The sequence below is a fragment of the Perissodus microlepis genome, chromosome 22 (genome assembly GCF_051167445.1).
Source record: "Perissodus microlepis isolate ML-2025 ecotype Zambia chromosome 22, ASM5116744v1, whole genome shotgun sequence".
Lineage (NCBI taxonomy): Eukaryota > Metazoa > Chordata > Actinopteri > Cichliformes > Cichlidae > Perissodus > Perissodus microlepis.
This window is the reverse complement of record NC_140481.1, coordinates 11,670,184-11,686,801: the sequence shown is the minus strand read 5'-3', so window position 1 is coordinate 11,686,801 and position 16,618 is coordinate 11,670,184. Positions and strand designations below refer to the sequence as shown.

Genomic DNA, 16,618 nt, shown 5'->3' with positions numbered 1-16,618 from the left:
TGATCTGATCTGGCAACACTAGAACCCCACACGTTGATACATGCCTGATACCCTTGAGTAAAAAACAACAACCACAAAAAAACACAACAACTGCACAATCACAAACAGTAAATCACACTCAACCACTATTCATTGCATCACATAAATGTCTTCATTTGCTTTGGAAATGAACAAATCCTTCACAGTCCCCAGGAATTTCTAACCACAGCTCAGCATTACATAAAAATATATCTAGTCTAGCTTCCTGAAAAAAGCCATATTATTTCTGCCAGTAATTTTGTTGTTTTGATGTGTATTAAATCTACCAAGCCCAAAGCAGAAAACACAATCACGCAGCACTGCGCAATCTGAACACTCTCTTTCTCGCTTACTCTTTTTCTTTTAAAGACTAAAACACCTAAAACACTTTTAAAACACCATTTACTTTCTGATCTAGTAATAATGAATTCCCGTTTAAACCTAGGTTTCTATTGAAACATTTCCAGTTCTTCTTTAAAAATCTTCTTAAGCTTTCATGTGCACAAACTTTAATCATTAACCACCTTATTCTGTATACGTCACTTCCTGCAACCTCTAGTTTGTATATGTATTAATCCTTTGCAGAACAGTTAAATATTATGCTTCCATGATTCCAGAAACTTAACTAACTTCAAATGCATGAATTTAGCAGTTTCCATTAAGGCTGCAAGACATTACAACCATTTTTCCAACATGCTAGTTAGGAGCATTACCACTTGTATCTGCACTTATTACGTTACTAGCAGGGGATCTCATTATGGTCACAGACCAGCCAGTGATTTTAAATGACTGTTATCTGCAAACACATCCCTGTAACTGGCCTCAAATTATGCCATCCATAGACATATTTTAAATATCCTTTCAAGGGGATCCGAACAATCCTGCTGGTGGGCAAATAGAAACCTCATATTCACTGTGGTGGGGCACAGAAATTTAGAGAGCGTAGTAATCGCAGTAGTGCAGGAATCTTAAGCAGCCCAGAAGAGGTTTTCAGCTTGAGGACACACCCTTGCATGTTTTATCCTTGTGTTTGTCTTTCAGGTTATACGTTGTGGGCCGCGTGTTCACGTTATAAAACTGCCAATTGTATTCCTGTAGCGGAGAGGCCCTTCTGCTGCTGCATCACCTGTTAAATGAGCTATCGATCAGGCCTATTGATTAAACCCCAGACACTCTATGGAGTTGCACCTCCGGTTGACGCATTGACTGTAAAGCTACTTAAGACTTGTGTGAAGAAGAGTATATGTTTGCTTGTAGAGTTGAACAGGCGTGAACAGAAGAGAAAAATTCAGTCGACTATTTCTTAAAAAACAGAAAACAGCAGCACATTTGTCAAGTATTAGCGCCAAAACTTCACATGTTGGAACTCCTCATGTCAGTCTTAATACCAAATCAAACAAATTAATTGTGTCCAAATTAGTCTAAATGAAATCTTTTTAACTCCAAAAATGTTAGTCCATCTAAAGCGAGGCCTTGGTCATTATTAATTTATTAAAACATTCACACATGTTAACCCACACAGATGAGAATTGACAGGATCCTTTACCAGCTAGAAAGCTGTTGGGTCATAATAATATAGAAGTTTTAAGCATTATTATAGCGCTTAGTCTGCTGGGAGACATATTTGAAAATGTCTAAAGCCACTTATTGAGGCAATGGTTCGACCTGGCCTTGTGTATCTCAACAGACCTCCAGTTATTTTTCTAATATGTTCATTTAAGAAAAGGGTCTGTTAATTGCAGCAGTAATGGATTCACAAGGTGTGTAAAGGAACCAACCTCAGAATAAAGTGTCCCTGCATGAGCCAGTTTAAAAAAACAACAAAATATGGTTTTTCCAAGGCACAGGGGGGAAGAAAGGCTTTGATTTGTGCATGTCTATGCATGCATTTAAGTGTATGTGTGTGTATACATGTTTATGTATATGTGTGTATATGTGCATGTGCATCTATTTCTTTAAATATGCATATGTTTTGGCGTGTTACTGGGGTTATGAAACCAAATATATGTAGCAAAATGTAGAATTTAAGGTAGGAGGGGAGAAGTTTGTGCTTTTTCCTACTGTTTATTCCCCCTCCTAACTACAGTTTTATCAGTGAGGCCAGGGTGAGCAGGAGAGGAGGGGGGGTTGCTGTCTTATTTAATGACTCATTTCAATGTAAGCAGCATCTCCTGGAAGTTTTAAGTCTTTTGAATATGTGGCTTTACAGCTGAAGGCCCCATCCAAAGTTGTGTTTCTTAATGTTTACAGGCCACCCAAATACTGCACAGACTTTTTTAATGATCTCAGTGAACTGCTGTCTGTGATCTGTGTTGATTTCGACTGTGTAATTATTGTTGGGGATTTTAACATCCACGTGGACAACCCTCAGGACAAAGGGACTAAAGACCTGAGTAACACTCTGGGCAACTTTGGGCTGACTCAGCATGTAACAGAGGCCACACATAATAGAGGACACACTCTTGACCTACTGATCTCCAAGGGCCTGAGCATTTCAAAGGTTACTGTGTCTGATGTGGGCCTGTCTGATCATTACTGTGTTTTCTTTGAAAGTAAAAATTCAGCCCACACAAATATATCAACAGCAGTGATCACAAAACGGTGTATAACCGAATACAGTAGTGAGATCTTTAACCAGGTCTTCCCATTAACACCTGACCTGTCCAGAGGTTCAGTCAATGAGCTCGTCAATAGCTTCAATGCTAAAATGTTAAATGTAATGGACACTATTGCTCCCATTAAGGTGAAGGTTATCTCTGGATGGAAAAAGTCTCCCTGGAGAAACTCCACACTGGTGAAAAATGAAAAAAAGAGAGTGTAGGAAAGCTGAGCGCAGATGGAGAAAAACAAACCTCCAGGTTCATTATGACATCTATAAAGAGAAACCTCACAATTATAATTTACAACTGAGGAGTGCAAGGAGGTCCTACTTCTCTGACATCGTCACCAAAAAAAGTCATAATGCTCGGGTCTTATTTTCTACAGTTGACAGGCTAACAAACCCTCCTGTGTCAGTGGCAGCTGAACTTCATTGGCATGACTTTGCCAAATTCTTCACAGAAAAAATCCAAAAGATTAGACAAGCAATTGGTACATCAACAGCAGATTCAGGATATGTACTGTGTCCACCGAAAAACTGTTTAAACACCATCAAACAGTTTCACCCTATTAACAGCAAAGACCTGGAGGACATCTTAGGTCAACTGAACTCCTCTTCTTGCTGTTTAGATGTTCTGCCAACAAGTTTTTTCAAAAAGGTCTCAAAGACTTTGGAGTCAGACCTGTTACAGATCGTCAACTTTTCTTTAATGTCAGGTGTGTTTCCAGAACCACTAAAAACTGCTGTAATTAAACCCATACTGAAAAAGGACAATCTTGACGAGACACAAATGAACAACTACAGGCCGATCTCAAATCTCCCATTTTTAAGTAAGATCATTGAAAAAGCAGTTTCTCAACAGCTCAATTACTTCTTAACACAGAATAACTGCTATGATGCCTTCCAGTCAGGTTTTAGACAGAACCACAGCACTGAAACCGCTCTGACCAAAGTGTTTAATGACATATGTCTGAATACAGACAGTGGAAAAATGTCAGTCTTAGCTTTACTGGATCTCAGTGAAGCATTTGATACAGTTGACCACAACATATTACTCAAACGACTGGAGAACTGGACAGGTCTTTCAGGAACTGTACTAAACTGGTTCAAAACATACTTAGAAAACAGGAAATGCTTTGTATCAATAGGTAACTTCACATCTGAGCAGACAAGTATCACATGTGGAGTTCCCCAAGGTTCCATCTTGGGACCCCTTCTGTTTAACATTTACATGCTCCCACTGGCACAGATTATAAAGAACAACAAAATAAACTATCACAGCTATGCAGATGACACACAAATATATATCACAATGTCACCAGGAGACAGAGGCCCTGTACAGGCTCTTGGTAAATGCATTGAGGAAATTAATGACTGGTTGTGCCACAATTTTCTCCAGCTAAACAAAAACAAAACTGAAGTAATAGTCTTTGGTGCCAAAGAAAAATGATTACAGGTCACCAGAGAACTTCAATCTATACATCTAAAAACCACAAACCAGGCGAGAAATTTGGGTGTAGTGATGGATGCAGATCTAAACTTAGAAAAACACATTAAGACAATAACAAAATCAGCTTACTATCACCTCAAGAATATTTCAAGGATAAGAGATCTGATGTCTCAACAGGACCTGGAAAAACTAGTCCATGCATTCATCTTTAGTAGGCTTGATTACTGTAACAGCATCTTTACAGGTCTACCTAAAAAATCAGTCAGACAACTACAGCTCATTCAGAACTCTGCTGCTCGAGTCCTCACTAAGACCAAACAAGTGGACCACATCAGTCCAGCACTGAGGTCTTTACACTGGCTGCCTGTCCGTCAGAGGATAGACTTTAAAGTTCTGATGCTGGTCTATAAAGCTCTGAATGGTTTAGGACCAAAATACATCAGTGACCTCCTGACCCAGTATGAACCTTCCAGATCCCTCAGGTCATCTGGATCCAGTTTTTTATCAGTTCCCAGAGTCAGAACCAGACATGGAGAAGCTGCATTCAGCTTTTATGCTCCATATATCTGGAACAAACTCACAGAATGCCTCAAATCAGCTGAAACACTGAGTTTATTTAAATCCAGGTTGAAGACTCCCCTGTTCTCAGCTGCATTTGAATAAAACACCAAATCCACACTTTTAAGCTTAAATTTCAAAACTTAAATTTTAACTACTGATTTTATCTACTGTTCTGATTTTATCTACTGTTTTTTTGTTTGTTTGTTTTTTAATCAATTTTAAATCATGCTTTTTTTTGTTTTCTATTGAATAAGTTTAATAGAATTATTGTTTTGTTTATATTTTTCTGTCGTTTTTGCACTATTGTAACATGTTCATAATAAAGCCTTATTTATATTTATATTTATATTTATATTTATTCTATATCCATCTACCTGTGTGGGTTAATAAGTGTCAAACTACTGGTCAGTTATAAATAAGACCAGAACAAGCTAGATTTAATCTAGAGTAACTTGTTGCCTAGTAGCAATAGCAGCCTTGTGTTTGAGCTTATTTCAGTGCTATTAATGAAGAATGGGTAGTTATGGAGACAAAGCATACTAAGCTTTTAATTCATGTACAACTTAGTATAGGTGGCAATGGCAAGGATATTAAAGGAACAGTTATAGAAACTGAAATAAAGGATTACTAAGTGCTTTATGATAATAATAACGATCTAGCGTGGTACTGATAGAGATGCTAATAACAGAAGTCCTTTTTTCTATTTTGCAGACTTAATTTTTTTCATAGACAAAAGGGGGAAACTGAAAAGGGTGTTTTTCTCAAGTATTTGATATACATATATCATAGAATTTCTTTTATTTATTGCAACCATATAAAAATAAAACACAATCTAAATAAAAAGAACAAAGAGATCAAACAAGAGCACAAATATCTAGTTCTGAGACATGATAATAATGCAAAGTGGGCTAGTGCAGGTAAAATAACAAAAAGAAGTCAAATTTAAATAGTAACATTTATACCCATTGAGAAGAGTATTTTTTTACGTGTTATTAATTTTCAATATGCTATGCCGCTACTGCCACGCATACCGGGCTAACCTTCAGCATGGACGGGAGAAAGAACAGAGTTATGGACATAAATCAGAATTGGATTTGCTCTATGCTCTCCCTGAAGACGAGTCTGGTAGTCTGGGGGTTTCAGGACTGAGTGATTTGTCCTGGATTGATTCTACATCTGATGGGTTTTCATCTGACAGTTATCCAGAGTCTGCACGACAAGTATGCACTACACAAGTATGCTATAAATAGCCTGCAATTATTGAAGTGGTTATAAAACACGGGCTTCTCTTCGCTCACTCGTGTGTTTGTTCAACAAATTCAACAAGAGCAGAACACGCGCACGGTCAAAGACACACGGGAAACCACAATCTGCATGTTTGCGCACAACCCTGAGATGGAGAAGCTTATTGCTCTATTATTTTATTGTCACTTTATGTGAAGCAAACAGGGACTACGGGAAGCATTCCTTATCAAACCCTGTGTTTTAGAATGACCTGTCTGCAGCTTTAATAGCTGAACTCTTGCTGTTTTAGCATTAAACCGAATGTTATTTGGGCATTAGTGTGGTTCAGTTCACAGGTGCATTTATGCCATTAAACAGAGGTATCTCTAACCTCTTCATCAGACCACAAACCAGGCCACAGCATCAGGGCAAAAGTGAAATACGGCAACAGTCAGGACTTATTCAAACACATATCCTCACATACAAGCATATGCCCACTTTGAGTACACATGAATACACAAAGTACTGAGTGCATGGATGCATACAGATTACTACATATATGCATTTTAATGGGTCGTATTCATTAGCGGAAATACTGCATTGAGCCTGAATGAAATGAAGCATATTAAATGCTTTATCTATCAGTATTACAAAAATAAACTGTTCATTTATACTAAGTACTGATATCATAGGACAATGCAACAGTATTTGAATAATAACAATACTAATTCTTGCCATTAACATAATTAGTATAAGAATTCTATTATACTACAATAAGCATATCGCACACACATGCAAGTATAATTTTCTTTCAGGTCCCTGGAAATAATCTTTCAGCTTCAAACTGGACGTGACTCATGAAAAAGCCCACATACAAGAAAATAGCACGAGTGCGAGAATAAACTCCCGTTCCCGGTGCCTTTTCACTCGGTTGCTCCTCCTTTCACTCCCATTTATCTCCCCGCTCGCCCATTCAAAGTTCCAGTGTCACGGCCATCACCTCTCTCGGTAATTTTGCCGGCCTTATTGAATAATCGACGCAAGAATGTGGGTCAAGGACGAGGCGAAAGAACAGCATCCATTACTTTTCCTTTCAATCCAGCCTCTCTTTTATTCATCTTTTATTTGTCTCCGCTTCTCTTTAGCGCGGTATTGATTTTTCGCTGAGGAGTGCTTTGCTTCATTAATAGGGGATAATAATTCAGTTTAATTACATTATTCATAATAGATAATCATTATCTCCATGGCCACACTTTGCTCTAATGATGTAATAGTTCAATACGTTACAGTTTTAACAGCAAGTTATCGTTTTATTCGTTTAGTTCTGCGCACAGCTGTCCTCTTGTTTGCTTGCATCACTTACCTTCACAGCGGGGGAAAGGGTGATCCCAGTTGCGGGTGGTGCCGTGCTCACAGGTGAGGATGGAATGTCCCGTCAGCTGATACCCGGGCAGACACTCGAAGGAAATAGACTGACCCACGTTGTAGCCAGCACCCACCACCACCCCGTAGCGAAAAGGCTCTGGATCTGGGCACTCCTGTAGCTCATAAGCTAAGGGAAAAAGAAGAGAAATTTGCTATTAAAGCTAGATACATTCATACAGCTATGAAACTTAAACAGAGAATCATATTATTTTCACATCAACAAAGTCGATCAGGAAAGTACGTTTCTTAAAGGCTCACTGTTCTGATGATTGCTGTGGTTGTGAACGCTACCCGCATGGATGTTCAAATAGTTTTTCTCTTACTGTCTGAAGTTAGCTAACAGTAGCTATCAAACCACTAAAGACTTGCCTTAATGTGTGAATACTCAGCTTCCAGACAACAACACTGTTATAGCGGAGGATCCTCTATTTTTATTTCCCACTTTCAATTCCCCTTCATCATGTGTCTGTTGTTCCTTAGGCACAACCTCCCACTCACTCCTCCTCATCCCCCTCCGCCTTCTTAGACAGGAGTTTTCAGAGGAGGGAAAAAAAATGCCTAAGGCAGGTTTGACTTGTACCAGAGGAGTATGATGCAGTCATCAGAGGTAGCGTGGGTAAATAATTCTTACTTTTCTTATTCCTATTTTTTTTCCCTTTTGGATACAAAACCAGGGCAAGCAGTGAGCCTTGAAAAGCACGAATATAAATATGACTAAAGGAATTGATTTCTATGGATCACAGCTTCTCTTTGTAGGAGATAACTCATGCAAATATTGCAAAAAAGGGGAGGGGAGGGATGGTATTTGCAAATATAATGCTTGATTTATATGCTAATGTACACATAATTATGTAAATGCACAATGCTACCTTTCGATTTGCTGGCTCGTTTGCTGAATCACAAAACACAAACTTAGTGTGCCTGTTGCATTTGCGGACCGGGGGAATTTATTCCTTGCAGACGTGCAGATATGCAATGAAGCCTTTTATTGGCACATGCTAAAGCAATCTTTGAAGTGATCAGCAGTTTTATATACAGCTATTTATCCGGGGAATTCACTGCCTCTCTGCGCTGATTAGTTCTTCAGAGGCAGTTATAGCACTAATTCAGTAATGTTATGGCTTTACATGAATAAATTTCACACTGAAGCGACACTAATAGTACTTAAGTGTACTTGCTGAAATAAAAGTAAACACTCCTGAAGATAATGATTGATTCGTTTCCTTCCGCAAGATGAAATTCATCACTGTGGCTTTCACTCTTATACTGATTTTGGAATTGCTTCAATTCAGGCAAAATAGCTCTGATATTCTTTATACTGCATTAGTTTTGATACGTGCATTCGGCACTCCTCTGCTGAATCACATTTCAGTAACAGGAAAAATGGACTGAAGCAGCCTAAAAGTGCCACAGGTGCTGGAGTAACGCGTGCAGAACAAAGTAGCTCTGAATATTGATACTGGCCCAGCTCTGCAATGGGTAAAATAGTTTTGGTTGTTATTTTTAATATTAAAAGCATATAATAAGTCTGCTTTCTCAGACATAATCCAAAAGTTCAGATTATATCCCACCTCTAGTCTCCTGATCTTTTAAAAGGCCATCACATTTGGATACCTACCCTGGTACTCAAACCTGAAGCCAGGCTTGTTCTGCGAATGGTCACTATGGAAATAAATTGTGGTCTCGTGGGAGGTGGTGAGAAGGGATGAGGGAACATCCTGGCCACTGAATCTGCCAATGACAGCACTTGTTTCCAAGGGCCCATTGCGTATCTCGAGGAAGTCGTGGTTGGCTTCAGTGGAAAAGTTGAGGAACTGTATGTGGGCTCCTGTTTATAAGAAATGGATAATGGCCATTAAAAAACAAAATTACATTGTCTTCCCAAAAATACTATCAAAGCTAAAGTAGGCGAGTCATTCCGCTTCTTATTATGTGCAGAAAATGGTTGCAATTCAGCCGTAGCACTCAATTGACAAGAGTGAATGGGCGGGGCGAAAATAATTGTTTACAATTATTCCAGAAATAAACAAAAATCCTAAAAAAAAAAAAATGTCAAAAATGAAATGACACTGAATGTCCTTTATTTTTGTTTTTACAGGGGAGCTGATTTACGCATGCTGGTACTCAAGGATTTGTATTGTAGCTTAGTCACATCAGAAACCTACTTGAGTGAATAGGAAGCAGCTTGTTAAGGTGACTGCTGTCAGGTGGCAGCTGCCAGACTGCTGTTGCACATTTCATCCGTGAAATCAAAAAGGTAAATGTGGTAAAGTAGATTGTGGCGCTCTTATACTTACTTAAAAAAAAGTATGAGAGCACCCCTATTTTGTGCGAGTAGCTAAATGCTGCCCTCACTTATCCGCACCAGAAATATGAGTGCGGATTATTCCTGAGAAGTTGTCATGACAGCTGTATGAACCAATGCAGTTCTATTATACCTTCATGTAGAAAAGAATAGTCGTATTTAGGCTGTGTAACATTCTGGAAGCTAGCACGCTTAAAAGAAGGGCTAATGGTGCTAGCTCCATTAGTGTTAGCCACACCTAGCATAACTAATATAGCATTGTATGTGTGTAATGCTACACATTTCAGCAATATTTGAAAAACAATTTAATCAAGTTCAACTTCCCCAAAAATGTTTATCCCACTATTTTTAGTCTAAGGCTCCAGATAGTTCCATTTATTTTAGACTACCTCTTGAGAGCCTTCCAGACACGACTGTCATTATCAAGATAAATCTACATGTACAAACACTGTCACTCCACGGTCCAGCCTTACAAGTTGCATAATTAAAGGTTCTTTAGTGTAGAAATGCCAGCGTGACATGCTGTAAGAGCCTCTCATGTCTCTCACCGTAACCAACTGGCAGGTAGATTCTCCAGGTGCAGTCACTGTTGCTAGGGTAGTTGCCAGGGAAACCGGGACTGAGAATCATGCCCTCCATCTCTTCCCGAATTCCACCACACTGAGCTGGCAGAGTCCAGACAAAGCATTTCATTAGCATCCGCAAAAAAGTGATTCAGCCACATTACAACTATTTTACAAAACAATGATCTGTTCAGTCGTCAGATTCATAAAAAAGGATGACCATCCTTTTACTGAAGCATAAGAGAGGTGAAAGTGAATTTAAAGCCACAATTTTTTCACTCCAGTCAAAATAGTTACAGATCTTATTAGCAACGATAAAATGCAATGTATTTTATGTTAAAGATATCAAAATAAACTTAAAAAATACTGATAAATGTGTTAAACATTTTACATCTAAAGATGACAACAACTGGACAGGGTATCTCAAGCACCAATGAACTCTACAGCCACCTCATACTTTTATTAATCACAAGATATGTGATTTAGCGGTGCTGAGTATGGTATACTTTGCTGTTCTTCATCTTCCTCCTTTTATGTTAAACCGCTTATTCAATAAAAGCATTTCTTTGATTAAAATCAAGGACTAAGTCTCAAAAGAGATTAAAAAAATGCACGGAAATAATTAGAGGAAAAAGGTGATGAGATCAAAGAGGATAAAAAGAGCAAGAGATCACGTCGCCGAGATGAAAGTATACTGCAGCTAGTGGTAAAAGAATTAGCTGACTCAATGAAAAAGAATGAAAGAGGCACTGTTGGGAGGGGGAAACAGGCAAACATAGGGGGGAAGATTAAGAAATGAATGGGACAAACAGGCTATGTGTCAAACAGAGAAAATCAAGGTGATGTATCATTGTGTCTCTGCAAGGAACAAGTGAAGGGTTAAATGTAATCCTGTAGCAGTGAAAGCCTGAGGTAATCAGGAAACTGCTGATGCCTGTAAACACGATGAATCTCCCACCGACTTCAACCAATCATGGTGTGAGTTGGAACTAATTAGGGTATAGTAGGTTGCTCCAATAAGTGGAACCACTTTGTCAAGGTGTTCTAACAGACAGGAAACACTTAAAGAGAGGAGCTTTTGCAGTTACTTTCAGCGTGTTCGCTCAGCTTTCAAGGTAGCAATATAAATTCACTTTAAAAGTGCAAAAGCGTGCACAGCCTCAAGCAAAAAGACAAACAATTGACTATAACCTTTTCTTTTGCTGTCTTGTTTTAATGATTTTTGATTGGGAACAACCTTGGGAGGAACTTTGTCATCTGCACTATACTGTTTAATAATAAAGTAATTCATTTCAAATACTTTGAATCACCTGGCTGCTGTTCTTTTAAAGCGAAAGATCCCCAATGAAAGGAAAAAGCTGGTATTTAGAAAAGGCACAGGAAGTAAACAGGAGGGGGCAAGGACACAAGGAGCAAGTAAAGAAAGGCATTTTTACCTATGCAGAGAGGAGGTGGGTAGTTCCATCGTCTGACAGTTCCAGGCATACAAGTGATGTGCGAGTTCCCCTGCGAGAAGCGTCCATGCACACATGCACAAAGACAAGTACAGGGAAAAAAAAGAGCAGGCAATGAATTAACTTGTTCGCTCCACTGTCACTCATCTGTTGCTCCAATTATTTGATCCTGCTGCTTTTCTCTGCATGACTTCATGTGGCGCCTAAAAGACTAAATCCATCTGAAGTGACAGAGAACAATAGCGGCACATAAAGAGCATCATACAGAGCGAGAAAAAGACAGGGAAAGAGTGCGGAAAAATTCAAAGTCATTTCTGCAAAGCCAAATATGAAAAACTGGCATTTTTCAGAAAATTTAAAAGCACTTGCCGCAATTCTTAGAAAATTGTCATGAAAATGGCTTAAAAATGTCACATGTGCACGTTGGAACATAACAGACTGACAAAATAGACTGTTTATAATCAGACAAACCCTGACAGCCAGGCCATAAGAAGTCTTCAAATGTTCAATGTTTTAGAACAAAATCTCAGAAGTCTGTGGCTATAACATTTATTACGAAGGTATTTGTTCAGCATTGAAAGAACAGTAATCCTGAAGCTGGGGATAGGTTTTATGCACAGTCACAGCTATACAGGATATCTTTGTTAGGACATGTATGTCTGGTGTAAAAGCAGAGGAAAAGCAGTCTGCCAGCTGATAGAATGAACTAACACAGGAGAACGCATTTACAAAACAAATTTAATTAGAAATGCTGTACAATTTATTTATTAGACCTCAGTGATAAAAATAATGTGATCTGATGAGCAATGCTAACATAAACACACACAAAAAAAATATTGTTAATCCTTGTGAAGCTGACTGTTCGCACATTGTTCCCAAAACCTTTTTGGAAATTTGGTCATTTTAGGGAAACACATCACTGCCACCGGACCAATCGAGCTTACTGAATGAAGTCTACCGAAAGGAAAATGCTAAGCACAACCAGTGAGAAAATAGGAGTGACGTAAATCCAACCTGGCATTTTAATGTGAGAACAAGGAGTGAGAACTGACGGAGACACATAGTCTCAATGGAGTACAAATAGAATTTGTGTGAACTACTGTACCCAGTGTTCTCTTCCGATGTCACCATCTGCCTCCTGAAGGACAGATGACTTCAGGAGCACTTTTTTGAAGGGAATACAGAATTCTGATTTCTCAGCACACCAGCGTCACGGCCTTCATATTATAGCTAACAAACCGAGGACACTTGTCAACATGCTTACTTTGAATTTGGATGGTAACTTTCTTATAAGCTTATTGGGAAGTTTAGAGGTATAAAACTACAAAACTAGTAAGTTACATAATGAAATGTAACTCTTGCTTATAGATATTACTTACATTTTATGAATGTACAACACAGCTTCACTGTTGGTTGTAAGGTGTTATGCAGCCAATTGTGACTAAATGTGTCTGCAGCCCTAGCTGGCGGCAGCACCACCGTCTCTGTGACAGCAAGTTGGTAAGAAGGCAGAAGGTAAGACAGATGACAGCTGTATTAATCAGGGCAGCTCTTCATCTAGAAAACAGTTCTATTTGTGTCAGTGAAACTGAAATATAACACTCGGCCACAGCAGTGTGTAATTATATTCTGCACCACCGTGTTTCTATTTACCAAAGGAATACTGATAATGCTAGCGCTGCTAATGTTATCGTCACAAATCAGACAGTATATCACAATGTGCGCAATGTCATGCACACTGCAAAGTCCCACACATTTCAGTGCCATTTAATATATCACATTATTAAAGAATCTGATTATGAATTTGTGTGTTTAAGTCTCACTCTTGTCTGTGTGAAGTTTCTGACTTTAAGTCTATCTAGTACCATTTTTCTTCCAGCTGTTTGGTTTTTATCAACTAGCCAATATCATCAGCTGATATTAGCTACTGTGGCTACTTATTTGCTAGCATTTATCATGGCCAGTGGATGAAAGCAGAACTAGGAAAATCACTTTTGAACCATGATATGAGAACTGATATTGAATAGTTGAATTGACACTGTCCACTATTCTTGGCAACACACGTTTGCCAAAAGCACAACAACCAGCTGATCCAATAAGAGTCAGATATAACGTAAATGAGTAAATACACAATTACACATAATACATGTTGGGGAAATCTGTTTTGTCTCTGAAATAAAGAAGAAGAAGAGCTTGGCTTTTTAAATCACTAGTGTCAGTCATCAGTATAGGTCTTAAAATCCTATATTGGTCATGATTTACTTCCAAGTTAGTCATCTGGCTTTTACAGAACATAATACAGAACCCATACATGGCACCTGTTAAAGCCAAAGCCAGGGTACTGCCTACCTTATTGCAAGTTTGCAACAGACTATAGAGAATAAAAATGATCACTTGCAAGAAAACTTGAAATGAACTAAAATAGCCAGAAGACCAAGTCCATCTATTCAACTTCTGTTTCTCTTTTTCTTCTATTCTACATCCTGACATATCAAAGTGCTGTAAAAAAAAAAAAAAGAACTGCAGCATGAGCAAGCAAGTGAACAAAAGCAGGGCTGACAAGAGAGACACTATCGAAGGTGAGATTCAGCTTATTTTCGATGGTCATACATGACAGAACTATATGGAAGTTGGAGAGTTTACCTGTAGCGTATATCCTGGTTCACAATGGAATGACACCACGTTATTCATCTGAAGGCGCTCTCCAACCTTGATACCATTCATAGGAACTACAGGTTCTGGACAGTTAGTCAAAGACACGGCTAAGTGGATGATGAATGGAAACAAAAATATGGAGAGGGAGAAAAAAAAAAAAATCAAATTACAACAAGAGAAAATATCAAATAAACCTTAATGTCACTCTAAGAAGAAACAAACACTATTTGAAGGACATGTTTTTTTCCCCACACCACTTACTTTTGTATTCCAGCCTGAATCCAGCTGCAGACACGCTGATATCAGAGAAAAAGTGGAGGTAGAGTTGGTTGGAGGTGCTGTTGAGCAGAGCTGGGACCGTCGTGCCTTTGCGAGAAGATTAACAGTGGAGTTCAGGAATGCTATCTCCTCTATAGCTGCTCACTATAAGTAACTATGCGTGAGTTGCAGGCAAACAGCTGAAAAACGCGTCTGTTAGCAGCACAATGGTACGACCCATTGACTTTTTCACAAGTAGAGAATTTATTCCAATATTTAAGCAAGTGTTCAGATGATAAAAACCAAAAACTGTTCCAAAAGAGAGAAAAAACTGTAACCTGATATTAGTAACTCAAACTAGTGTGCCACTTTTCTGTCATCTCTTTACTTCAGGGCAGATCTAACATTTACTTTTGGTCTTGTTCCAAGTATAAGTTCCCTGTTGTTGCATTCTCACTCTGACAGGAGTCGCAAAGATACTGTAAACAAACATTTGCCTCAATTCCACAAAGAATAGCATAACCTTTGTCCAAAGGCAGCAAGATTTGTACCAGATTAGAACTGAAACTGAGCTACATGTGGCAGCCATCTTTTTTTTTCTAAAGAAATCTATGCTTTGGTTAGTAAACACAATATCTCTTCCAGACTGCAGGCTCTGCTCTGTGAAAAGTAATGAGGCTGTTTTCAAAATATGTTTTATGTCCAAGGTTGCACACATTAGACACGTTGAGGAAAATAAAGGCATATATAGAAATGCATATCCGGCAATACCCGAGAAGCTGCCAAGCATGGTGTCAGTGTTGTCGCCTCCGTCAAACACCTCCAGCGAATCCCAGTTCTGCTCTGTCACAAAGCTGATTACCTGGATCTGAGACAGGGAACAGACAGGGAGAAAGAGGGGGCGGTAGAGGAACACAATTAGTGAAATGTAGACCAAAAAAAAAAAAACAGTAAGGAAAGAAAGAGAGAGGGATGAGGGAGCAGATCTGGGAGGATTATGGGCAAGAAAATTAGAACGAAAGAAAGTATGTGAAGCTAGTTACTGTAAGTCAAGGACTAAAAACATGGTATTTGGTTATATCTACTCTTACTTTAGGGTAAGGCCTGAAAAAACATAACCCTGCAGAGTGATTAATAGTCCAAGTATGAAAAAAAGATATTTCTATGTACAGCTCACCGGGGTTCCAGAGAAAACAACAGTAGTTATGATTGCTGCGACAGCCTCTCAGAGTATACAGACATTTTTAATTCGCTTCAAAATACATAAAGAGGACACGAAATGTCTGAAAAGCCAAAGAATAAGACACGATTAATAAGGCAATGCTTAATTAGACTTGCCTCCTTTTCCGACTGCGTTCAAGTGGTGGGAATTGGATTTTAAATTAAGAAGACTGTGCGACATGTGGCGAATGCTGAATATTCTTCAAAGAGACTAAATCTACAAATGACAGTTGCGACCAGTAGGAAAACCAAAATACCACATGCTATAAGAGTAGCAGTCTAGATACCAAAACTTATTTTGCTGTTAAAACAGAAAAAAAAAAACAGTAAAACATGCCAAATTCTATGAAACTGACAACGGATTTTGTTTTCCTCAGTCTTTGTTGTCCTTTCTTTTTTCCCCCACTCTCCTTCCGAGCCTCCCCTTTTTTGTTCCCTCTCACGTCCATTCCTCTGCTGTCTCCTCTGCTTCTGATGGTTATAGATCGGATATGAGCCAATTAAGGGGGCTGTAGGGGCGCTGGTGCACCGGGCTCCCAGAGAGACGAGGCAGATCACAGATTGATCTTTCATTAGGGGGCCACAGCAAATGTGCCAGCAAGGCACCTCGCTCCTTTAAGTTCTCTTCTAGATCGTGACACTCCAATCTAATGTGTTTCGGAGAGCTGGTGGAGGAGAGCAACAGTATGGAAGGCAACAAGAAAAAAGATGTCTGCATGAAAGAGAAGGAACAGGGGGGCAGGATTCTGCTGCAGAGACATAGATACAGAGCCGTAAACTCTCTTGAGTTTGCAGTGACCGTGTAGCAAATGTGCAAATGTGTCTCTCTCTGTAGAAATATTACAAAGAAAAATGATGGCATACAATCATTTGACTGTACCTCCA

At 38.9% G+C, this 16,618-nt stretch overlaps 1 protein-coding gene across 2 annotated transcripts in view; it reads right to left on the bottom strand.

Moving 5' to 3' along the window:
• The window catches only part of csmd2 (CUB and Sushi multiple domains 2), a 270,938-nt gene that overhangs the window by 51,095 nt on the left and 203,225 nt on the right, over window positions 1-16,618 (bottom strand). For both annotated transcript variants that reach the window (XM_084918556.1, XM_084918557.1), the window contains 7 exons: window positions 15,284-15,380; window positions 14,516-14,620; window positions 14,243-14,361; window positions 11,582-11,651; window positions 10,131-10,247; window positions 8,896-9,105; window positions 7,216-7,404 (listed from right to left, as the gene is read on the bottom strand). In XM_084918556.1, the coding sequence (XP_084774682.1) occupies window positions 7,216-7,404; window positions 8,896-9,105; window positions 10,131-10,247; window positions 11,582-11,651; window positions 14,243-14,361; window positions 14,516-14,620; window positions 15,284-15,380 (907 nt within the window). The remainder of the gene's footprint in view (window positions 1-7,215; window positions 7,405-8,895; window positions 9,106-10,130; window positions 10,248-11,581; window positions 11,652-14,242; window positions 14,362-14,515; window positions 14,621-15,283; window positions 15,381-16,618) is intronic.